At 51.3% G+C, this 24,271-nt stretch overlaps 2 protein-coding genes across 2 annotated transcripts; both read left to right on the top strand.

The window, feature by feature from the left end:
* The first annotated feature begins 2,311 nt into the window (after positions 1–2,311).
* Positions 2,312–6,024, top strand: PSMD9 (proteasome 26S subunit, non-ATPase 9). The gene is made up of 6 exons (XM_014875129.2): positions 2,312–2,479; positions 2,572–2,674; positions 3,403–3,596; positions 4,058–4,159; positions 4,661–4,749; positions 5,088–6,024. The coding sequence occupies exons 1-6, from the start codon at positions 2,366–2,368 to the stop codon at positions 5,113–5,115; spliced, it is 630 nt and encodes a 209-aa protein (XP_014730615.1). The 5' UTR covers positions 2,312–2,365; the 3' UTR covers positions 5,116–6,024.
* Positions 6,025–6,696: 672 nt separating this feature from the next.
* CFAP251 (cilia and flagella associated protein 251) lies at positions 6,697–23,810 on the top strand. The gene is given in 23 exon segments (XM_088175963.1): positions 6,697–6,779; positions 7,267–7,485; positions 7,663–8,007; positions 8,152–8,292; positions 8,482–8,591; positions 9,035–9,143; positions 9,585–9,665; positions 9,989–10,066; positions 10,512–10,556; positions 10,882–11,099; positions 11,589–11,762; positions 13,625–13,872; positions 13,965–14,113; positions 14,616–14,789; positions 15,050–15,234; positions 15,714–15,828; positions 16,014–16,177; positions 18,380–18,470; positions 18,672–18,815; positions 20,836–21,064; positions 22,223–22,327; positions 23,180–23,281; positions 23,284–23,810. Coding segments are annotated over 22 exon segments (3,105 nt in total). The 5' UTR covers positions 6,697–6,779; positions 7,267–7,434; the 3' UTR covers positions 23,331–23,810.
* The last annotated feature ends 461 nt before the right edge of the window (positions 23,811–24,271 follow it).

The following is a 24,271-nucleotide window of genomic DNA, read 5'->3' on the forward strand; positions in this document are numbered from 1 at the left end:
ACAGCTGAGCCCGGCCCTGTGCACTGGGTCATGTCCCACGTCCCTGCGCACGCCCCCGCCACCCGCCCCTCACCTTGCGCAAGGGCCACCAAGGCCACCAAGGCCACCGGCGCCAGGCCAGGGCCAGCGGCACGTCCCCGGCCCAGGGATGAGCCAACACCCCCCGGGCAGCCAATGCCTGGAGCGCCCGGGCTGTCCTGGGGAGGTGTCCCCTGGCACAGGTGTCCCCTTACACACGTGCCCGGCGGCCGCAGCCTCTCACCTGCTTGGCATTGCCGACCCAGAAGGTGATGGAGTGGAAATGGATGAAGCGGCCTCGTTGGGGCTAAAGGGAAGAGAAAATGGGGCTGAGAGCTGCTGCTGCTGCCTTTCCTGCAGCTCAGCTCGGCTCTGGAGTGGGGGGAAGTGGCAGCTGTGACACTGAAAATGCATCTTCTGCAAATGCATCTGAATTAACTGGGTGGAACACACCCCAAATGGTGATTTTCCAAATGCTTTACAGGCAAGTCCCGCAGGATCCTGCACTGCAGGTTGGAAGGTACGAAGCACCGATTTGCCTTTGCCCACAGGCATCGTCCCAGTTCTCCCCAGAGCTGCCCACCTGCAAACCTTGCTGTGTTAAAGATTAATTCTTCCACAGAAGCTCTTACACAACCACCAGCATCAGGATAGATCCCCCTTTGCTCTGCTCCCCACCACTGCCCAGCCTGGCACAGGGCACCCAAGCACTGGAAGCACTTAAAAACTGAAAAAGGTGGCAACAAATGCAGCATTTGGACAGAAATGTTGCATGGAATGAGGATTTTGCTTAAGGCTTGGTTTAACTGGGAAATAGCCATCATCTCCTGTTTGTCACTCTCCTCCCAAACCAGAAATTTCAATGATTAATACTAATTTACAACGAGGATCTTGTGTGGCCCAGCCACAGCAGTTTTACTTCTGATTTCAACAGGTAATCAAGGAATTGATCGAATCTGCATTAACACGACAGAAGTTTCACACCAGGCAGAGGGGCAGGACAGGGACACGACTCTTACCTTTTCTCCCTTGTCTGTGTAGGACGTCTGAAAAAGAATGAGAAAAGAGAGACATTAACGGGACAGGCAGGTACAGCAGCCCCCAGGGAGCTGAATCCAAAGGTCAGGCTGTGAGGAACAGCTCTGCTGTGCCGCTACCAGCACAATCACTGGAAAATCCCAGCTCAAGCAGAGCTTAAACCTCCCAAGGCATCCCGTGCCGTGGAGCCCCTGACGCTTGAATTAATTCCCATTTTGCTGCCACTCACCATTTTTGTGACCTGGCGATGTGACAGAGGAGCAAAGAGAGCGCGAGAACGGGAGGCCTTCCAATATAACTGCAGGAGGGGGAGGCTCCTCCTCGGCCCCACCTTCTGCCCCCACCAACCCAGGGATGTGTTTGGCTTGGTTTGGGAGCTGCCCCAGCCTGTCACTGGGGCAGCGGTGGCACTGCGGGGTGGAACGGGGAGGGTGGCGAGGCTGGGTGTGCAGCACGTGAGGCTCTGCGGAGGGCTGGGACCCTGCTCACCCCAAACCCAAATCCCTGCCCCGTGTGTGCCGGGGTCACACAGGGGTGACGCAATTTGGGCAACACATCCCCCGGCCCGCCCGCTGCCCCTGGGGACATTGACCCTGCCCTGGGGACATGTCATCCTGGCCAGCGCTGAGCCAGGACAGCCTGCAGAGCCCAGCTGGGTATGTGGTGGTGTCTGGGCACGGGGCCACGCGGTGCCACCCCCAGCCCCGGTGAGCCCAGCGGTGCAGGGACCCCAAAATGTGGGACAGCAGGAGGAGGAGGCAAGAGATGGCCCTGCCGAGGCGACACCAGTGCACAAACTCCACCTGACTGGGAGCTGGTGGGAGCCACCAGTAAGGCCAGGCAGGATGAGCACAGGGGCCTTTGGCGGGTGCCAGTGGCACGAAGGACAGGGTGGGGGTCTCGTGGTGGGGCTGTCCCCTGCTGCCACACTCCCTGGGACATGGATGCCATGCAGCACCATCCAAGTGTGCTGGGGCATAGACCGGAGAGGTGCCAGCAGCGGGGACATGGTACACCACGGCTGTGTCACTCAGTGATGGTGACACCGCCGTGCTATTCCGTGTCACCATCAAAGCTGTGTAACTCAGTGATGGTGACACCGCTGTGCCCCCCCATGCCAGCGCCACAGCAGTGTGCTGCAGTGGTACAGACGCAGCTGTGCCACCCCGTTATTGTCACCGCTGTGTCACCCCCAGCACGGTCCCGCTGACCACGCCCCCAGCATAGACCCCGCCCATTTCCCCGCCCCTGGGCGTGCCCGCCCAGACCCCGCCCCTTTGCCCGTCCCGGCTCCCGTCCGGCCGCGGCCATGGCGGAGCCCGGCGGGGGCCGCCCCGTCACCGTCAGCGATGTCCAGCAGCTGGTGCGGCGCAAGGATGAGATCGAGGCGCAGATCAAGGCGTGCTACGAGCTGCTGGAGGGGGTCAGTGCCCGGGCAGGGCCGGGCCGGGCCGGGGGGCGGCGTGCGGGCCCGCGGGCCCGGCCCCCTCCCAACCGCAGCCTCTTCCCTCACAGCAAAAGGGCGTCGGGATGCACGAGCCGCTGGTGGACGCCGAGGGCTTCCCCCGCGCTGACATCGACGTGTACCAAGTGCGCACCGCCCGGCACAACATCATCTGTGAGCGGGGAACGGGAGCCGGGCGGGGAGGCCTTGCCGGGATGAGCCAGCGAAACCGGGGTGTGCGGGGGAAACGCGGCCTCTGCCCGAGAACAGGCACCGCCGAACAGCGGTGACACCGCGGGATTGTCTGGAACCCCCATCTCGCTGGTTGTAATTCCTCAGAGCTGCAGCCCGGGGCTGCGCTCAGCCTGTTTTCCAGAGGGTCTGCTCAGTGCTCGGAGCTGAGTCAGTAAAATGCTTTTGCCCACGTGTTGCTGCAGAGGTGCTGAAATGCTGCCACTGCTGCGGAGCCGTTTGGGATCTGTGGAACACAACAGTGCTTTTCTGTGCTGTTTGTAGAATGAAATTTGGGTGGGAAACAGCTTGGCAATTATTTCATCCCAAGCTTTCCCAGTGCCCTGACTTTCAGGATGGGTTTTGCTCTTCATACCTAACAGCAGGTGGCTTAATGGAAAGACTTAAGCTGCTCACTGGGTTCTAAGGATCATGGGTCTCCCAGCCCTTCTGCTTTTGCGTGTTTACCAAAATTCATAGGGTGGTTTTCTCTGTGTCTGACTTCTACTGATAAACATCTGTGGAGCTGGCACCAGGCCCCAGCAGATAGAGCAGAGGTTCTTGCTGAGATCAGAAACAGCCAGGGCACTGCTCTGCATGGCTGCAGAGGGGAGCAGGTGCTTTGGGGGAAGCCTCTCCAGCTCCCTGCATGCTCCTGGTGTCACCCACAGGTTTGCAGAACGATCACAAGGCCCTGATGAAGCAGGTGGAGGAAGCTCTGCACAAGCTGCACGCCCGGGAGAAGGAGAAACACGCCAGGGATGAGGCGGAGGCCATGGCCGAGGCCATGAGGCAGAACCAGAGCCTGGCCCAGGCCTTTGCCAAAGTGAATGCCGTGACCCCGGGCTCCCCTGCCAGTGTCTCGGTACGTGGGGCACAGCTCGTGGGAAAGGCTTTGTCTGGAGCCAGACAGCTCAGGGCTCCCTCTGCATCTTGTTAATTAGTGGGAATAAGATGGGGCTTGATTAAGGTGTCACCCCCTTTTTTTTATCACGTTGGGATGTCTTTGAAGAGGCTGGTGACTGTACAGGGATGAGATGGGTGTTCTCTGAGCTGTATCCTGGCATCACACAGCTCCTCCCACACCTCACTGGCCACTCCAGGCTCAGCGTTTCTCTTCCCATGAAACAGAACACAGGAATGAACACTCACCTCTCCCTATGGCCATGGAGAGGCTGTAGTGATGTTCACCTGCCTGAATGTGAGAAGTGTTGTAGCACATCTCTCCCTGTGGCTGGGTGAAGGGTGATGTTCCTGTGTTGTTACCTGTGATATCACCTGTCTTTGGAGAATACAGATGCTCATCTCTCTTCTCTCTCTGTCCAGGGGCTTCAAGTTGATGACGAGATTGTGGAGTTTGGATCTGTCAATGCAAACAACTTCCAGAACCTGCAGAACATCGCCACGGTGGTGCAGCACAGCGAGGGGGTGAGCTCATTCCTGCTGTGACTGCATTCTCTCACCTGTGTTAGCCACAGCTTTTTCTACGGCACTTGGATCTCTGGAATCATCATTTCCATGTCAGACATAGTTCAGATTCAGTCTGGGCTGTTGTAGCCTTGTTCTCTCACAGCACTGAGCTATTTGCTCATGAATGGAAGAGCTGAGAGATGTGTGCTCTTTGCTGTGAGCATCACGTTGTTTGTTCTCCCTGGGGACTCCCTGCAGCAGCTGTTCCATCCTCGTGGACTGGCAGAGAAGCTGCCACAATCATTAAGTGCTTGGTGGTGGAAGTGAGGGATCTCCTGGAGATGACTTCACACAAAACACTCTCTTCTTTCAGTTATAACCACAGGAGTGGGAATGGGCACTGCTGCAGAACACTTCCTTGGGCTTAATGCTCTTCTGGTGCTTCAGCAAAAGAAGGAAGAGAGTTGATTTTGTGATGGAAAAGTGAAATATTTGGTTAATTTTTTTCCCCTCTTTCAGAGACCCCTGAGTGTGACTGTGATCCGTGGTGGCAGAAGGGTGCACGTGGGGCTGACTCCAAAGCGCTGGGCCGGGAAGGGCCTCCTGGGGTGAGCTGCTGTTTCACTTGCTGGAAGGGAAGAGGCTTTCAGCAGCTCAGGGCAGGTTTCCTGAGCAGGGCCAGCCCTGACTGTGTCACTGCCCACTGTGGCAGACCTCACAGATCTGTCCCTCCAGGGAGCTGGAGGCTGCTGGTTCTGCATAGGGACACAGGGAATAGAGTTCCATCAAACGAGAGCACAGGGAGAAAGGTCTCAGTGGCTGGTTGGTCTGGTAGAGGAAACCAGTGGAGGAGGGTTGTGGTGGGTCTGATCCATCCCATGTCAAGTCTTCTGTGCCTGTTTGAGAAAGAAAATTTTCTATTTCCATCTACCCTCTTCTTTTTCAGCTGCAATATCATTCCTTTACAAAGATGACCATGGCTTGGAGAACAATAAAGCTGAAGTTTGTGCCTGCTTTCTGGACTCTGATCTGGTTTGAAGACTTCCCTACGTGGTGTTGCCGTGACCTCTGGTGCCTGAAGGGTTCTGGCAGAGCAGGGCCTGCCTGCAGTTCAGAATTGCACTGGTTGTCAGGAGGAATCTGCAGAGCTGCAAGATGTGGCTTCTCATCTCTTCCACCTTGTATCAACTTAGAATAAGGCTCTAGAGAGACCCAAATCTCACTTGATACATGCTCTGAAGAGCTTGAAATGCTCTTTCTTGGTGATAACAGAGCATTCCTTTTTCTCCCCTTTGAAACTCCTCACTGAATATCATGTAATATATGCTAAAAAGCCCTAGAGCACTTTTTGATGCCTGTCATAGTAGATGACAACCAAGAAATATGCAAGTTTGATACTTCATCTTCCCCATGTTGCCACAACTTTTAAAGTCAGTAAACATACTGAAAGGATTTTTGGAATGCCCAGTTATTTTAACACAATGAGGTAAGGAACAGGGATTATAATTCTACTTTTGGAACTTCTAGTAGTTCATCTAGTCATGATAAAAGCACTCCTAATCTGACTTCTCTCTCAATTTTCTTTGGATTTTTTAAAAATTAGTTTATTTGCAGGAGTTGATTTTGGGGTGTTTTCCTGGTTCCAGCCAGGACAGGGTTTACCTTTTTGTGCTTCCCATTTTCCTCTCCATCCTGCTGCAGGAGCAGTGGTGGGAGTGGGTGAGTGGCACATGGTCTGGGGTGTTTTCAGTGGGAACAGTAAATTGGGGAATACCATTCCTAAACTTTGAAGGGATTCTGGGAATGACTGGTTTGTTTGAAGCTTATTTCCAGTTGAACTTCAAAATAGTCTCCCAAAACAATAAAACTGAGTATTGCCTCTCTCTGTTCTCATAGAAGTCATTATTTGGGGCAGCCTCTCTGGGTCAGGGAGATAATGCGAGCTGATAACAAATCTCCTTTCCGCTCCCAGCAGGGTGTGAGGCTCTTTCTGGGCAGAAGGAAAAACAAATTAAGTTTAGAAATTGTTATTATTTGAGCTTAATAGCAAAGCTGAGCTCAACAGCTGTGAGCGTTTGGAGCTGATGATCTGCAGGGGTGAAGTGAGAACCTGGAGTGAGCCCTGGCAGTGGATTCCCTGTGCAAGTGCTGTCCTGGCACAGAGCTGGGGACCGTGGGGGACTGGCAGGGGTTGGGGAGGATTTTTCTCGTTTTGACTTCGCTTGTCCTGCTCAGGGAAGCCACTGGAGCAGAGCTGCCTACAATTCCTTGTGAGGGGCATCGGGTAAGGATCCCTCATCCCGTTCGCTGGGCAGGGTGAAGGTTCGGTCCCGAATGGCTCCGGCGATGCCAACAGGGGCTTTGTCACAGCCATGAGCGGGATTTAGGCTTGGGCAGGGTGAAGGGCTCAGGGTTCCCTTCTCCGAGTCCCTGCTTCGGGGCGGGGGGGCAGCGCTGCCTCTTCTGGCAGCCGGTGGGGACGAGGAAGTTCCCCCGCCTCTCTCGGTATTTCCCGGTGCAGGCGGTGAGGATGAGGAGGGTTCCCCCGCCTCTCCCGGCGCAGCCGCTGGTGCTGCCGGTGCTGCCGTTGCCTGGGAACGGCGCTCGCAGAGGCAGAGACGCGGGGATCGCTGTGTCGGTGAGCGGGGGCGTCCTCGGAAGGGTGGCCGGGGTGGTCCCTGGGGACAGCAGGAGGCACCGAAGCCTGGAGGGGTTTGGGAAGTGCTCCGTGTGAGATCCGGGGGCCGCGGCCGTTCCCGAGCTCCCGTCCCGCATGCCGGGGCCCGCAGGGTTTTTCCCAGGGCCTCTGTCCCCTCTCGTGAAAGTTTTCTGTGCACAAGGTTTCCGTGCTGGCTCAAATCCAGACCCGTGAAGCCGGAGGTGAAGCAGCTGCCGCCCAGGAGCAGGTGTGTGCTCACAGGGACTGTGACAAAACCCCGTCCAAAAGGGACATTTCTGTGGCCGGCGCGGTGTGCGGGCTGACAAGGGACGGAGCGTGCTGGAAGAACCGCTGTACTGGGCTTGTTTGTGCTCAGTGTGGGAGTGTTACTGGAGCTGACAAGGGGCTCTGGGACCCATTTCCCAGTTTCACAGGTGCCCTTTCCTCCTGCTGTGCCCAATTCCAGGTTGTTGTGCAGCCAAATCTGGGAGAGTGTGTGTGGGGAAGTATTTCAGAGCATCTCCACACCCAGCTCCCTGGGAGAAGGGTGAAGGTGTGGATGGATGTTCCATCTGAAGTTACACTGGAGTAACCCACTGAGAGAAGAGCAGCACTAAGCAGTGAGCCCAGGGAGATGTCCCAGGACAGACAGACAGCTCAGGAGATGGATGTACAGCCTGAGAAGGTGAGGGTGGTGCCATGGAAAGTCCTGTTTGAGACAGGGTCTGGGGCAGATCCTAATGGAAACAGAGCCCCTGGGATCTGGGACATGCTGGGGTTCAATTCCCAGTAGCCACAGGGCAGTCCTTATCCAGACCAGCCCAGGAGCCAGCATTCACCAAAGCCTCTTTTCCTTTTCAAGGATCCCCTTGCTGCTGCCAGGGAGAAAAAAGGAGCACCAGAGAATACTGCAGAGTCACCATTGTGTCCCCGGTCATCTCCTATGGGGATCTCAGACACCCTGCCCAGCACCTGGGCTGGGATCCGGGGCACCCTGGGGGAAGGCACTGCTGAGACATCGTGCCCGGAGGGTGCTGGACCCCCTGGACTACCCCCAGCACTGTCTGAGGGCAAGGGAGCCATCTCCAGCCCTCTCTCAGGCTGCACAGAGGAGCACACACGGCACAAAGGCTCTGCCAGCTTGGTGTGGGGGGCCACGCCGGGGATGCTGTTCCGGAAGAACAGGGACAGGAGCCTTCACCCCTTTGTGAGTACCAACGGGCACGGTGCCACTTGGGATGCTCCACACAGCACTCGGCACTCCTGCCCCGCCCTCTTCCATCACCCCACGGACCTCCTGTGCCTGTTTTGTCCCGGCTGCTGAGAACCAGGAGCTGCCTTTTCCCTGCAGGACCTGTCCTGGGTGTTTGGCTACAACAGCAGCCTGGCTGTGCACAGCCTGATGGACGGGGAGGACCGAGTGCTCCTGTACGTCTCCTCCCACATAGTGGTCGTCCACGATATCCTGCGGAACAGGCAGTTCCACCTGCAGGTCTGGCACACACAGCTGAGTATATCCCTCCTCCCCTTCTCCTGATCCCCCTCCCTCCATCTCTCTCTCTGGTGCCCTGTGCTCAGGGGTCACCTATAACCAAACCCAGGAGCAGCCCATCCAAAAAGTACAAACAAAACAGCCCCAGGTTTGCAGCCTCCAAGGCACTTTGCTGCTTCCCTCCCCCAGGGTCACACGAATGTCATCTCCTGCCTGTGTGTGAGTGAAGACAAACGCTGGGTTGCAACTGCTGACCGAGGGCCAGATGCTCTGATCATCGTGTGGGATTCCTACTCCGGGTAAGCTCCCAGGAACCTCCTCTTTTGGAAACCCCCCGTGTCCAGTAAAGCACTCAGGACCAAATCCAGTCCCAGCCGAGTGTAAAATGGGAGAACACAGGGGCAGACTAAAAAGCAGCAAAGGAGCCAAAACCAAGTCCTTCATCATCCTTGTATCACCCACACCCACGGGACACTGAGATGGGGCTGAGCTCCCCCAGATTAAGACATCACATCTCCATGCTGTAGGATCTACAAAAGATCCCTGGTGAGTTGTTTCTCCGTGCCATTTACTTGAGAGGAAGGGATGGAGGGGACACTGAGCACCAGCCTGTTTGCAGCCTCCCTTCCTCCATCCCTTCTTCCACACAGACCAGGGTGGGTAGGTTGTGCCACACTTTGCCAAGTGACTGCCTTGAACCCCCTGTGCTGCCAGGAGCACCCATGAGGTCTCTGCTCTGCAGGGTACCTGTGTGCACCATCTTCGAGACTCACTCAGAGGACGGGATCTGTGCCATTGCCATTTCCCAGGATGCCAAGTATTTGGTGACCATTAGTGCTGCTGCTGTGCAGGTGAAGAGAATATTTCCTCTTTCATAGCTTTGCAGGATAGAGACCTGGAAAGGATAGGACCTTTTTTTGCAGTGCAGCACAGGAGAGGTGGGAATTCAGATGAGGAGAGAGGGGGAGCAGGTTTGCAGAATGATGCCTTGTTTTTGCTGATCCATTAGAAGACAGACCTGGATTTCATTAAAATGAATGCTGCAGAGTTGAGAAAATGGATCTTAATTTGGGATAAAAGCTTCTGACTTCATCACTTTCATTTAAGCAATTTCTAGCGCTATTTCCTGAAATCAAGCTTTCTGCTGCCAGGCTGTGCTGGGTTTTACCCTGCTCCAGTCTTTTAGGCCACAGTAGCCCCTGCAGTGGGTGGGGAATGGGATTTACCTGGCTTCCCCAACCTTCCAGAAAGCCACAAGTGTTCCTTGTTTTTTTTTTTCCCTTATCTTCCAGAAAGTTTGTGTTTGGAGATGGACTTTGCCCACAGACAAAGTTATATGCAGCACAGAGCTGAAGCCTGAGTTTGGGTATCAGGTGAGTGGCCACGGCCAAGGGGGGCAGAGGGGATGGACTGGACTGGGCAGCCCCATCCTCCCCTGCTCCCCCCTTTACCCCCATCCAGCACGGGGCTGCTGGTAGGTGTCAGCTGGGCATGGGAGGCAGGATCACATCCCTGATGGAGCAGAGCATCCCAGGGGTCATCCCTGTTCCTCTGATGCCTGGCAGGCATGGGGTGTCCTCTGCTTTCAGTTCAGTGCAGCTGGTGAGGTGGTTTTGGATAAAAGTAGTGGTTTTGGATGGAAGAAAAGCAGAAAGCACTGCTCAGATTGGCATTAATGCAATTCTCTGAATTTCAGGATTATGTCACTTTTAACCCTCAGAATCCCCATGAGTTTGTCAGCAACAGCAAAACCCAGGTGATATTTTTCTTGTGGGTAAGTAGGGACATGGGAAGTCGTGTTTCTGGTACCACAAAGGAGGTGGCAGGGCGTGCTCAGGGGCTGGGTCCACAACTGGGGTCACACTGCAGATTTGTCCCTTCCCTGCTCCCTGCCCTTGCCAGATCCCAAAGTGCTCTGGCCAGAGTATCATACTCCCTCCACTCCCACACTGGTCGGGCCCAGCAGTGGCAGAGATGCTCTTCACCTCTCCCACTCCTGCTATGGGCCTTGTGCCATTCAGCAGCTTTTGGAAAGAAGCAGGTGGAAAGAGAGGATGTTTTGTGTTCTCTGTAAGATCTTGGAGCTTTTCTGCCCCAGGAGCCCTGCTTTGGTCACCATAGTGTGAGGCTAGTGCCCAGATGGTGGGGAGGTGACATGGTGGCACTGCAGAGCTTGGTTCCAAAACCCCTGTCCTGGATGTTTTCTCTGCTTTCCCCAGGATAATTCTGGCTTGCAGTATGGGACACCATTCCTGAGCAACCAGGTGAGCACAGCAGGGAGGGACCACAGCATGTCACCCTCTGGGCTTTCCTGCTGGCAGCAGCACTGGCCCTCCCCATCCCCTTAAGCAAAAACAGTAGCCATGGCCCCAGCCTGTCCCCCTCAGACAGGCACAAGCCAGGTTTGCCTGAGTTGAGTTCAAGCAGGGCTCTCTCTCCATGGTGCCCCACTGCATTTTCTCCTGGGTCTCTCATGTCTTGTCCTGCCATGGGACACGAATATCATGAGGACCAAGCAGAAACCTCTCTGCTTGAGGAGGGCAGAGCCAGCTCTGGGATAAAACCACAGCCTGCTTGCTGTCTCCACAGACCTTCAAGTGCCTGGTGGGACAGTTCAGCCAGTCAGTTTTCCATTTTAACAACACCCAAGCTCTGACGGGCACCTCGGCCGGGAAGCTGGTGGTGTGGGACATGGACAATCCCCGCACTCTCCCCGAGGAGCTGCCGGCCAAACCCCACGGGATAAAAGCCACCAAAGTGGTGTCAATGCAGAAGGAGAGTCTTACCGTGCTCCAGGTGTTGGAGAGGTAACAGGGCAGCCCTTTTCAATAGCTGCAGGTTCAGTCCTCAGGTACCTCAGCTGTAGGAGTGGCAGATATAATGTTGGAGTTTCACTTGGCAGCATGGTCACTCACGCAGGAAAGTGCTGCTGGTTTATGACTAATTTTCCAGCGATGGATTTGCCTGGGGGTGGAAATGAAGTTGAAAAGTCGTGGTGCTGCGATGCCAGCTCTGCTGAGGTAGCTCAGGCAGTGGCTCAGCCTCCTGGCCGCCACCGGCAGAGGGAGCAGACAGCCACCAAACGCCGCGACAACCTTGGGGACACGGCAGGGTCACAGCAGAGCCGCTGGTTTCTGCACAACCCTGGCTTTCTCCTGCACATCTGTGCAGGGCTCTGCTCATGTGCTGGTGCAGAGAAATGGGGAAGAGATTTGCTTTCACCCAAGGATGCTCTCCAAGAAGTATTTGGGAGTTATCAGTCAGTGTGTTGGTTAATAACTTTCCCTTCCCTGCAGTTGTATAGTCACAGGTGACGTGGAAGGACAGGTTAAATTCTACGATGGGCAGCTGCGGCTCCTCACCATCTACAGCCATGACAAAGTGGGTCCCATCCGGTCCATCTCCTTCTCCACAATCCTTCGTGATCCTCCCAGTGCCCCCCCAGGCAGCAGCCAGCCCTTTCTCACCAGGTGAGTGTCTCTTTACAAACCCAGGTCTTCTCCTGTGTTTGCCTTGCAGCTGAGAGCTGGGGAGGTGGAGGTGGTCAGTGAGAGCTGCTCCATGAGCTTCTGGAGCAGGATTCAGCCATGTGCCCAGGCACAGGAGAGGGAGAGAGTGTGGGTGGGCTCCAGCACATCCCAGACTCTGAGTGTGAGGTGATGCCTTGGCACAGACATAGCATTAATGCAGGCAGGGTGATGACCAGCTTCTCTGTCAAGTACCCAGCACACCAGGCAGTGCTAGTGCTGAGCCTCCAGCTCTCACTGGACCCCTTAATCCCCTCTAAACATCTCCCAGGGATGGCTGTGTCCCGATGGATTTTATCACAGCTTGGCAAGCTAATCGGGGCAGTGGCACAGGGTTGTGCCACACTGCCTGGGCACCAGCCCCTCTCTGTATCTCTGTGTGATGAAGCTGTGCCTGAGGATTTACAGGGAGTCTGCAGCCCAGATGAAGCTGTTGAGTGACTCCATCCAGCCCGCAAACCACATCTGTCATTCCTGTTAAGGCTTTCCTGGCAAGTCTGTTCTTAGCCATGTGTGTTTTCCAAAGAACCACATGGGACAGATTCTTCTCCAGCCTGGAGCAGTGTCCTGGGGATGGTTTGGTTTCCCTGTTGGTCTCTGTTGTCTCATCCCTCTTCCTGGGTCACTGCTTCAGCTCCTGCCACTTGCAGCTGCTGTGGGCAGCACAAAAGGCAGAAAACTAAAGGGGAAGGTCTGAGCTGATCACAGAGGCTGGTGGGATTAGGAATGGCTGGAGAGCCCAGCTAAGGCAAGCAAGGAGTGCAGAGTCCATCTGTGCCTGGGCCAGATGTGCATAAATTGGTGGCTGTGGTGGAAGAGCTGGCAAAGAAGCTGTGCTTCCCCACTTGTCTGTGCAGCTCCTAGACTCAGCCTGGAAAAGGCTCCAAGGTGACCTTGTAGCACCTTCCAGTGCCTCAAGGGCTCCAAAACAGCTGGAGAGAGACTTTGGACAAGGGTGTGGAGTGACAGGACAAGGGGAGAATGGCTTAAAATTGGCACAGTTAGTTGGGATAGATGGGATATAGGAAGCAATTCCTCACTGTGTAGGTGGTGATGTCCTGGCACAGGTTGCCCAGAAAAGATGTGGATGCCTTGTGCCTGGAATTGTTCAAGGCCAGGTTGGATGGGCCTTGGAGTAACCTGGTCTAGTGGAAGGTGTTGAAACAAGATGATCTTTAAGGTCTCTTCCTACTCAAACCAGTCTGGGATTTCTGTGTGGTCTTCTCTTGTCCCTTTTACTGGGTCCAGATTCTCCATCAAGCAGACTGAAACTGTACATGTTTGTGCTGTAATGTGAATAATTATCCATCTGTCTGCTTCACACATCACCAGTCACACGGTGGAACCTCTCTGCTGTGCTGGTCAGCGTGGCCAAATGAGCAGATAGAGACTGAAACTGCCCTCTGACCTTGGCCATGGCAGCACAGTCAACATGGAGCCACTGACAATGGTGGTGTGGAGACATGAAAAGCCCATTCAGTGTATCTCCAACTGCTCATTTGTCCATCTCACACACCAGTGACTTGCAAATAGCAGGAGCTCCCCAGATGTCATTCATCTTCTGGCTTGCCTAGCCAAACAGAAAATGGAACTGGCTCCAGTGTCTTCCCATGGCCATTTCCCAGGTCATGAATATAAAGTGCCACTTGCCTTCCAGGTCAAGGAGCGTTTGCATACTGTGTATCACAAAATATAAGAGATTGTCCAACTAACTTGCCAAAAAGAGGCTGATGTGTAATATAGCTTGGAGGGACATGAGCCAGTTGGTCTGATTCATCGAATTCTGTTTCTCTCACGCTAAACAGGAACTTTATCCTTTCAACCTCTGATGCAACCATGTTCCATGTTGCAACAGACAGCGCAAACTTTGAAAGAATCATGGAAGAGGCAAAGAGAGCTGTGAATGCCATTGCCTGCCACCCGCAGGAGCCACTCGTGGCTGTGGGGAGTCACTGTGGGCTGCTGAAGGTGTGGGAATACAAGCAGACAAAGTACCTCGTTAGCAGGATATTCACTGAGGCTGGCATCCAGTGCTTATCCTATGATCCTGAAGGTATCCCAGCCCTATGACCTCCCCGTGTGCCAAGCATTGGCCTTCCTGGGAGGAGTGATGGTGTCGTGAGAGGTTTCTGGTCTGCTTTCCAGGCCATTTTCTGGCTGCTGGTTTTACTGATGGAAGCGTTTACATCCTTGATGCAATTTCCCTTCAGTCCATCTGCAAGGAATTCCAGTTCTCACAAGGTCCCGTGACTCACATCAGCTTCTCTCACGATTCCAAGTACCTCGCAACCGCTGTAAGCTTGTTTTTTCCGCTCTGTGATTTACATGCGCTGCTCGCGGGGCAGCTTTGGGAGGGACTGGGAATTGCCGGCCATCCTGCACAGAGCGAGCAGGGCAGAGAGCCATCCCTCCGCTGGGGATTGGTGACTCTGAAACGCAGAGCGAGCAGGGCAGAGGGCTGTTCCTCCCCTGGGGCTTCCTGACTCCGAAATGCTTTTCCTGGCTCCAAGAGTCACTCTGTAAAAACGTCACCAGTCACAGCGGCACCGCTGCTAGCGGAGCCCCGTCCCTAACTTTAGTGACAAGTCTTAGCTCTGCATCCATCTGAAGAAGGAGCTGGAGCAGGGATTTCTTCCTGGCTGGTGCTCTGGGAGCGGGCTTCTCCCTCAACCCCGTGTCTTGGTGTAGAAGTATTGAGGCAGTGTTGAAGCAGTTTGGCTCAGAGGTTGTAGCAACTGGTGATGATCTGTACAAAGAAAAAGATTCCACTCGTTGACCTTTGTGCTGTTGTTGCAGGATGAGAATTATTCAGTGACAGTCTACAAGAGAGTCCTGGAGAATGGGAGCAGATGCTGGGAACACCTGGCAGGGCTGGACTCCCACTACAAACCCATCCGGAGCATCCTCTTTGGGGTCCACTCGGACAGCAAGGAGCCCAGGCTCCTGAGCCTCGGGGAGGATCGGCAGCTGGTGGGTTAAAGGACAGTGAAGATTTGTGGTTAAAGGGGTGGGGCTGGGTAAGGCCATCAAAGGAGACTCAGTGTTTGGTTCCATGGCTCCCAACCCTCTCCCCACCAGCTCCATTGCTGGGGTTGTTTCTCAGCCTGGTCTTGCTGCTGAGGATCTCCTATTGTGGCTTCTCCAGGAGATGCAAATCCAGTGAATCCACAAGGTCAAGGGTGCGGGGCAGAGCACAAAGGAGTTGCTGTGTTTCTTTGTCTTCCCTCCAGGTTGAATATGACCTGAAGAGCAGCATCAAGGACCACTTGGTGGTCACGCACAGGGACAGGCTGGAGCAGGATGCTGTGCCCCTGTGCTTGACCTGGTACCCACAGCTCAGCACCGAGTCCTTTTTCCTCACTGCCAACAACTGCTACAAAATGAAGCTCTATAACACGACAACAAAAATGTGCAGGTAGAGGATTGAGTCAGACCCGGGAGCCTTCTTCTGACCCTGTGTTCTTCTTGGTCTAATTACCACCATTCTCCCACCCATGAGCATGTGATTTTCCGTCTGTGATGCAGATCTTGGGATGGCTCTAGAGCCCTCAGGCTGAGGTCACTCCATTCTTATGCCCACTCTGCTGTTCACTAATGTGTCATTTAGCAAGGCTGTGGCTGCAGGCAGACCTTGGTCTGCTCAGCACATTGGACCTGAGATGTAGCAGACATAAGAGACTGGGGAAGCATAATAATTCCTGAGCATTAAGTTAATTTCTGAGGCCCAGTGTAGTCTCTTCTAGCCAGGAACCCTGTCCTATCCTGCTCTCTCAGCCAGTAGCACAAAGCCTCTGCACACCTCCCATATCTACCCATCCTTCCATACAACAGCTGTTCAGAAGGGAAAAATGTTTTGGGTGGCCTAGAGTGGATAAATACGTTGTTTGTCTTTAGAAAGACCCTTTTGGGACCAATCTATGGCTCTCCCTTGGAGAAGATACAAATCCTCCCTAGGACAAGCTCTGCAGACCCTCAGCAACACTACCTGGTGTACATCACAAAGGACAAGGTATGGAGCCCCAGCTGTACAAGAGCCCCCCACTTGCAGAGCTGGTGGTGCCCTGGGAATTTCATTGAAGATGAAACCACGTGGAGGCTGGTCCTGCCTGAGAGCTGAGCAAGCTCCTGGGGAAGAGGATGTGGCAGTGCCCCAGTGGAACCCCCAGCCTTCCCAGACTCCCTCTTCCCTTACAGGTGGGCTTGCAGATGCTGCCTATTGATGGCAACCCCCACAAGTCCTCAGCCTTCATCTGCCACCCGGATGGTGCCTCTGACTTTGCCGTCTCCCACGATGGGCGTTACATCTTCACAGCTGGGGGCAAGGAGCGAACTTTCATGAAATGGAAAATCAACCTACCGTGAGTCATGGCAGGAAAGGGAAAGGAATATTCTTACTGCTTTCCACAGCTGCCTGGTTGACCCACTGGGCCCCAAGCAGCTGAAACAGAGAGACATATTTTTGGGGGTTTTGTTCCCCTCTCTGACATTTAGGAGGGATTAAGCCAGCAAACCTCACAGGGGTGGCCACAGTACCTAAACAATACAATTTCCTAGTCTGGGAAATGGTGCCCAAATGGTAAGAAGTTGGGTAGAGGATCTTGTGATCCTAGTGAGGGCCTGGCCAGTGTGATGGGAGATTGTCAGGGTTAGGCAGGGACCAGAGGAGCAGCACTGCCTGCAGAAGGAGCACACAGGGCAGCTGCTGATACAAAAGTGTCTGCTCTCCAAATGGGATAGGAATTTGCTGGGAAATCCCCCGTGTTTGAAGACTGGATTTAGGACAAGCCACCTTAATCCTATAAAGCTTTGCTTACATGAATAAATGGCCTGCAGTAAATGGGGTGGCTGAAGAGGGGAGGCTGCTTTAACAAACGAGGATCTCCAGGCCCTGGCCCAGAGCACCAGTGATGAATCCTGCCAGGTTTCTTACACCATCCTCTGCAGGTTTCCCTCTGTCAGATCCCTCGGGCAGTGGTGCCAGATGTGCTCCCACATGACAAGAGAATAACACAGCAAAGGCAGGAGATAGATATTTTGATTTCTTGGCATGTCAAGGACCAAAGCTGCTCAGTGTAATACATGTTTGGGGCACAGGCTCTTCCCTCACAGCTGCAGGTGCCCAGTAGATACATTGGTACATAGAAATGGAGCAAGGCAGATGTGAATGGCATGAAAACTGCCAGGCTACCATGGAACCACTTCACACTTCAGGGACTGGGAAGGGAGCTTAGTCCATGGCAGAGTCAGGATAGTGTGGCATGGTCTCCCTCAGTCTATGCTGTTTTGTTTTTTTTTTTAAATCCTGCACAACACCCTCCTAGCACAGAGCACTGTGTCTCCTGGTTTCTGGGAAATAACTCCATGGGAGCTGGCTTTTAACCCTTGCTCCTATGTTTGCCATTTGGTGTGCCTGGGAACCACCACTGCCCCTCACCTTCCTAGGACCAAGCTTTGTGGTTAAGACACATGCTGGTCCTGCAAGGAACACATTTTGCAGGTACCATTTGCTCTGAGGAAAGCCCAAGGAGTGCCTAAGCCAGCTCACCTTCATGTGCCAGAACAAAGGAAACCTGAGTGGGAAAGCAATGGGTTTATTTATTTTCTTTTCCACTTTGTGTGGCTTAAACAGTCGGGGGTCAGGATAAGCGACATTTTAAGGAAGGCAATAGAATATAAATGATTCTTTTTTATAATGGTTGGCCAGAGTCCAGGCAACATTGAATTTCTATGTAATTTGTTTTTGGAGTGAAGTTTTTGATGAGCTAATTATCATTTTATTGCTGCTTCTGGCATCTTGTGAATCTCCACTGTGTTTAATACCCAAATAACTTAATTATGAAAAAAGCATGAAGCTTGCAAAAAAACCCCAGTGGAAGCAGCACTAGAAATGTGTGTGTGAAAGCTGCAGCCAGGCTGCCAGGCGTGGGGTATTATGTGGCAGTGCTATGCCATGATTGCACTTCCAGGCTTGGTTTCTTTTTACATCTGCACAAGCCAAAGGGATTCTTTTTGCTCCAACTGCCTATGAAACTGAAACAAAGAGGTGGCTACTCAGGCACTTTCAGTTTAATGCAAACTGCACCTGCGACTGCCACGGCAGAGGAAGTTGGGTAATGGATTGCACTGAGTTATTGGGGAAAAATGTGTTGGATCAAGGAACGGGGAGTTGTGTGGTTTATTGCAAACACCCAGCCCCAGCCTTCTCTGCATGTTCAAAATGCTGATCTAGCTAATTCATCTCCCTCAATGTCTCTATAAGGAAGCAGAAAAGCCAAATGCCAGACACCAAGTTCAAGTCCATGGAAAAGCTCCTGGCTCCCAGCCCTGTACTCATTCCACTAAACAAGAGGACCATTCAGTAATAATTAATTCCCACACTGTGCTATTGTATGTAAAACCTGGATATGAAATATGCTGTAGAAGTGCAGCTGATGATAAAATAGCACAAGGTTCAAGGCAGTGCTTTTCTTTCCTGAATTCTGAGGCCCAGATATTTTAATTATTGAAAGTGTCTCCTCACATGAACCCTTCCTGTACCTTCTTTCCTTCACTTCTGCCAGTGCCTTGGATGCTGCTGCTTTCCTGGGTGGGGAGGACTTGATCCCATTCTACAACCTCCTGGATGGTGGCAGAGATGGCAAATTCTTCAGGGTAATTATACTCACATGAATGCTGTCTGGCCACATCTGGCTGGAGTTTAATTTATACAGGCCTGACATTTCTTTATGTTTTGTCCAGCTTGCCTTTAACAGCAATCTCATTGATGTGGCTGTTAGTAAAACCTAAAAGGAGCCTTATCTTCTGTGCCTGTTGGTAACTGAAATTTGCAGTGTTTGTTTGAATCCCTGGCAGGAACTGGAGGACTATTTTTACTACGTACAGCTGTGCAGCCAAGGTATCACAACACTGGAGAGAAGACAGGTGTCAACACATATTCCCTTGGAGGAAATTCCTTCTGTAATGAGAGCAATAGGATTTTATCCATCAGAGAAAGAGGTTGGTCAGCTGTGTTTATTTTCCTTATTAAAAGAAGAAAGAGCAAGACTGATTGTACTTCCCAAGTGTTCTAAGGGCCAGATTCTGACCATTTCCATGCTGTATGGCTCTGTGATATATTTATTGGCTTTCAATGTATTTTTATCTGGTCTGCATCAATACAGTAGTGGTCAGAATCTGGCAGAAAATTCCTAAAAAAGTTTCCTTGCTAGCAAGTTAGGCAACTGCAGGGGAAAGCTGAGCAAACCTGGAGCCTGACACCTCAGAGCTGTTCAACAAGGCAACCTCAGGGTCAAAATTTTACAGCAGAGAGAACTGATTTAAGAAGGGTGCTGCTTCTTCCCCTTTGTGTGGCTGTTTCTCCAAGGCAGTTTGTACTGCATACAAACCTCATTTGTAATGTGTAACCTGGCATGACTGAACTTGAAGCAAGGAGATTTGAATAACGACCTCTGAGCAGCAGCTCCAGCCCCTCAGTGCAGGAGAGGCTCTCCCAAGGGAAGAGGTGCATCACTGCACTCCCTCAGCCTTTCTGTGTTCACCTCTGCCATGGCACAGGAACCCACAGGCTGCTGAGGCACTGCTGTGAGTCTGTGCCACCCCATCTGCCCAGGGATGCTCTGTCAGGAGAGCCACCATATGGGAGGCAGGACCTTTGCCCCAGCTGCCACCAAACTGACTTTGGAGCCCCCACAAGCAGCAAATGTTTATCTGAGCTGGGGCTGCTTTGCCCTGGTGTCAAGTTGAGGTGTTACCTCTTCATACTATGTTAGATCTCTTCCTTGGGTTATTACATTTTTGCCTCTTGGGGACATAGAGAACATATTCCCTTGGGAAATGTCTCTGGAATAGTAACTGATAATGCCCCACACTTCCCCATATTAAAATATAAAAACAGCATTTCAGGCATGGAAACAGAGGTGCTGAGCTGTTGTGAAACCAGGCAACCTACAGTCAATAATAAATCCAGAGAGAAGGTTCATCTCTCTCTAGAGTCTTTTAATAAAAGAAAAGCAGGAGGGAGAAAAGGCAGCTTGGGCTGACTAGCAAAGCTTTTGGGAATTGGTGTTTTTCTTTTGTAGTTCAGTGGGGTTGATATAAAACCTAATCCCAGATCAGCCAGAGCTGAGTGAAAATGTCTGTTCTTGCTTGGCATGACATTCGCTACAGGAAAAATATAAGACTGAGATTTCCCTCTTCCCTGGGCTTCATTCAGTGGAAAAACTTGTGACACAAGGACAAAGGCCCAAAGCTGAATGCAAAGTCCTCCCTGGGGAGATCTTGCATCAGCTTCCCTGCCTGGGGAGCAGCAGGCCTGGTACGTGTTGGCACGGGGAATTCTCCCCGTGTATCTCTGAAGGGGCTGTAAGTACAATGAAAGCATGGAGCAGATGCTGCCTTTTGGACACACATCTGCACAGCTGCCAACTGGGCTGACTCACAGCACCAGACTTCAGGAAAACCACTGGTATCCAGCACAGCCAGTGCTTGCCTGTTTGTCCCAGAGGAGAGAGAGGGATCCAGCAGGGCAGGGTGTCAGCCCCATTGAGCACATTTCGGATTTGGCTTGTGCAGCGCCTGACCCGCCCTAGACACAGGGAAGAGTAGGGGAAGAGAAGATTTCTTATCCAGTCAGGGTGTGCAGCCTTGTTCTGCTGGGACTCTGGTGTGTGTGCTTCCAGAGCAAGGATGCTGTGTTTACTGGTTTGTGTTTTGCCTGCCCACTGTCCCAGAATGGAGACACAGCTGTGCCCAAGGTGCCGGTAGCAGCTGCAGGGTCACAAGAGAGGAAATCCAAAATGACTGCGTATGTGTAACCCTCATCTTTAGTTGTTATTGTCATCTCAGCAGGTGTGTAACTGTTGGCCATTCCCATCCTCAGCTCACTTCTTTCTGGGATGTGGTCATGGCACCCCTGGCACCAACACAGGCACGGTTTGGGGACGTTCATGGGATTGGAAACTGGCCCAATGCTCTTCAAAATAAAACATGTAACAATCTGCCTTCTCTTGATCTTTAGATTGAAGAAATGATAAATGAAGTAAAATTCAGCAAGTATGCAGATACTGGGGAAGAAGTGACAAAAATCAATTTAGGAGATTTTATCAAACTTTATATAAATCATCGACCTGCACTTAGCTTGTCAATGAAAACCATACAACGAGCATTTCAGATTCTTGGTTATGATAACAAGAAGGGAGACAAAGTTATTGACAGAGGAGACTTCCTGTTACTGCTTCAGTGCAGAGGTGAGTTATTTCGTTTCTAATATCAGTTTTATGCTTGCTAGTTCTGCCTGCAATTTCAGAACTTTTTCCCTGCAGCAAGAAATTATTCTGGAATGATAACCTGGTAACCAGGGCAGGCACGAGGAGCCACCTGCCTTAAGATTTTAAATTGAATAATCACATGTCTTGTCCCAGCTGTGCTTCTTTTACTGCTCTGGAAATCTCTGATGGCCTGAGGTATCTCAGCTGTTAAATGATGAGTATGGATCTTGGCAAAATGTGTCCTTCTCCCAGTGTGCCCTTATCTGAATTGCTGTTCTCTCTTCCAGTCACACAGGCTCTGGAAAAATAGTATAAAAGTGATAAAAGGGACACAAGAAAGGAGGGATGAAATTGGTCCTGGGCTACATCTGTGTGAAAGACTGAAAAGATGGGATGATTTGGTTGAGCTGAATCATTGAGAACACCATAAATGTGGGTGTTAGTATGCTTGTGGCCAGTGCCACAGAGTGCTAATAACAAACTTCTGTTGTCTTACTTCTGGTGTAAAAGTGCAGCTGAGCATTATAACAGGTAAAGGGAAATGCTGGTTTACTCGGTGCATCACTTGGCAAGACTCCTTGCTACAAAGATCCTTGGAAACCACAGATTCAGCCAGAGTGAGAAAGGTTAGCTATTTATACAGATGGTGTGAACATCCATAAATAGGTACATGAGATAGAACAGTTTCATAACAGATCTATAACCTCATGCTCCAGGGCATGAGCCAACCACTAACTGGGAACAAGTGCTATGTCCATGTTACTAAATCAAGACTTTTCTCCACCTTTCTCTTCCTCTGCATGAAAACAGCTACATGGACTGTGGTCTGTGCCAGGAATTCTCCAGTGGGAATAGAAGCTCAAGCCCCTGCTACTGCAATGTTGCTTAAAGAGCTGTCTGCATCAGAATTTCTCCCTTTTATTACCATTTTTCCCCAAAATGCTATAGGGAAGAGCAATTTTCCTTAGGATAAACATTTTCCTGTGTTGGGATCATGTGTTTCAGTTGGCAGTGTATACATGTCTCTCAGAGAAGCCAGATCCTCTTTTGAACTGTCCTATTTAGTTTAATTTGAGTTGCTTTTGAGTTTTTGTGCTCTTCACCCCATAACCCATGGGCTGGTGGTGCTCTGTACAGGGGAGAAGATGACAGAGGACGAGCTGGCTGAGTGTCTGACCACCCTGCTGAGAGGGAGGAGACCCAGGGAAGAGGGATCTGAACTGGACACCCCCGATCTCACAGGTACAGGATTAGCATTCCACACTGCACAGAAGCAGGATTGTTTCAATTCCCAAATGGAATAATTTAAATTTCAAACCCATTTACCCTGTTAGGCCAAGAGCTGTCAAAACTGCTCAGATGGGATTGCAAAAATAGTCACAGAGCTACAGACTGTCCTTCATCCACACAGCAATTGCACGGGTGTATCTAAAAATAAATGGACAATGAACTATAACTGGGTCCTGACAAGATTACACTGCTGTTTATCTGCTGGCTGGAACTGAAATTAGAAACACACAGGGAAATCCCAGTGCTGGTTTCACCCAGGCTGCAGTGCCCATTGTAACAGAGCTGTTGGTAACCACCACATTTGTCTGCAATTTATGTCCCAGTCCACAGCAGTCTGGAACAGCAAATTATAGCATTGATTTGAGCCAAGAGGCTGTATTTAATTGTCCATTGTAATTGGAACTGCATTTTTATACAATTCATGTCCCAGTCCTCACCAGTTTGGAACAGCATCTGTTTAGGGTCACTGGCAATGTGTCCCAAGCAGCAAAGGTGCTGCTCCCAAAGGGAACTTGGAAATCCCTGGATCCCTCCGGATCCTAAATCACATCAAATCCAAGTGTAAAAGTTGTCCCACCAATCCTCTGAGGCAGGGATCTGCTGCAAGTTGAAACACACAGATTTGACAGGTTTAATCCCTGATATAAACAGACCAAGTATCGAGCTAGTAAACCCTCACTTTGTCATGATCCCTTCATATATCTTTAAAAACATTTCATTCACCTATTGCTGCTTATAAATTTTACTGGAAAGCCATTTTGACATTGCTCCTGTGTGTCTTGTGCTGTTGTTACTGCTCTCCAGGTGCAGCAGCTTTGTCTGAAGAAGAAATTCCAGCAGAAATCACAGCAGAGATATTTGTTAGAGACATTCTTGGCTTACCTATTGCTGAACCAGAAAAAAAGAACAGAAGGAGAAAGAAGAATCTTTGATCTACAGAGGCTCAGAATTATAGCTACCACGACATTTTCTGTTTGTTCTCACTTTCCAGGATCCTCTCCTCAAATATCTGCAAAATTTATGGCTTGTGTTTATTGCAAAGTAAAGGTCACATAGTTGTATTTCAGTCAAACTCCAGAGTAAGTCCCCAGTTTGGCACATGCCACAAACCTGTAATTTCACACCTATATAGGGAAACACTGGAATGGCTGGAAAGAATGAAGCAGGTGGCCACTCCATCCTTGGCTGGAACCTTCCCAGAAGTCATTTCAGGTGGGTTTATGCCAGATGCAGTCTATTTTCATTATGTTAAGATAGTATTCATTTGTGAAACCTGACAGCAAAAGAGCACTGTAAGTGTATTGTATTGATTAAATACATTGATAAATGCTTTGACAGGTTAGAATGGATTTGTAATTATAAATCCAATGGACCTCGGTAAAGAAACAAATGCTGTGGTATCCATTAAAACCACGCTTCTCTTTTGGCCTTTAAACTGACTTTTCTCTTTCTGAAAGTAGTAATTCCAATTAGCAGTGTAATACCAATGGGACGGCATCGCTCTGTGTGTGTATAAACAGCATAATGAGACTGATACAAGCTGCTGTGGAAAGATCAGTGAAGTGCTGTTGAACAGCTTCCTTCTTTACATCATCCTCGGCATCAATTTGAATAATAATGTAGGCCCTTAAGAAGCGTTCCTTTCAGAAGCAATGTTTTTTAAACAGAGATCGCTGTTGTGTACTCAGAGCATCTGTGATTGTACAATTAGCAGGAGCAGCAAGGTGTGCATTAGGGAGAAGTTAATGAAAGAGTCCAGCAGTACCACACCAGAGCCTGCAGGTCTGTGACAAATTTCCTGCAGAGCATCACCTCCCATGTAAGTAATTTACCCTTTATGCTCATGTACTTCCATGGATCTGTCAGCCTCCACTGCTCAAAAGCAGCCCAGTTCTA

Source organism: Sturnus vulgaris, chromosome 19 (assembly GCF_052056855.1).
Source record: "Sturnus vulgaris isolate bStuVul1 chromosome 19, bStuVul1.hap1, whole genome shotgun sequence".
Classification (NCBI taxonomy): Eukaryota; Metazoa; Chordata; class Aves; order Passeriformes; family Sturnidae; genus Sturnus; species Sturnus vulgaris.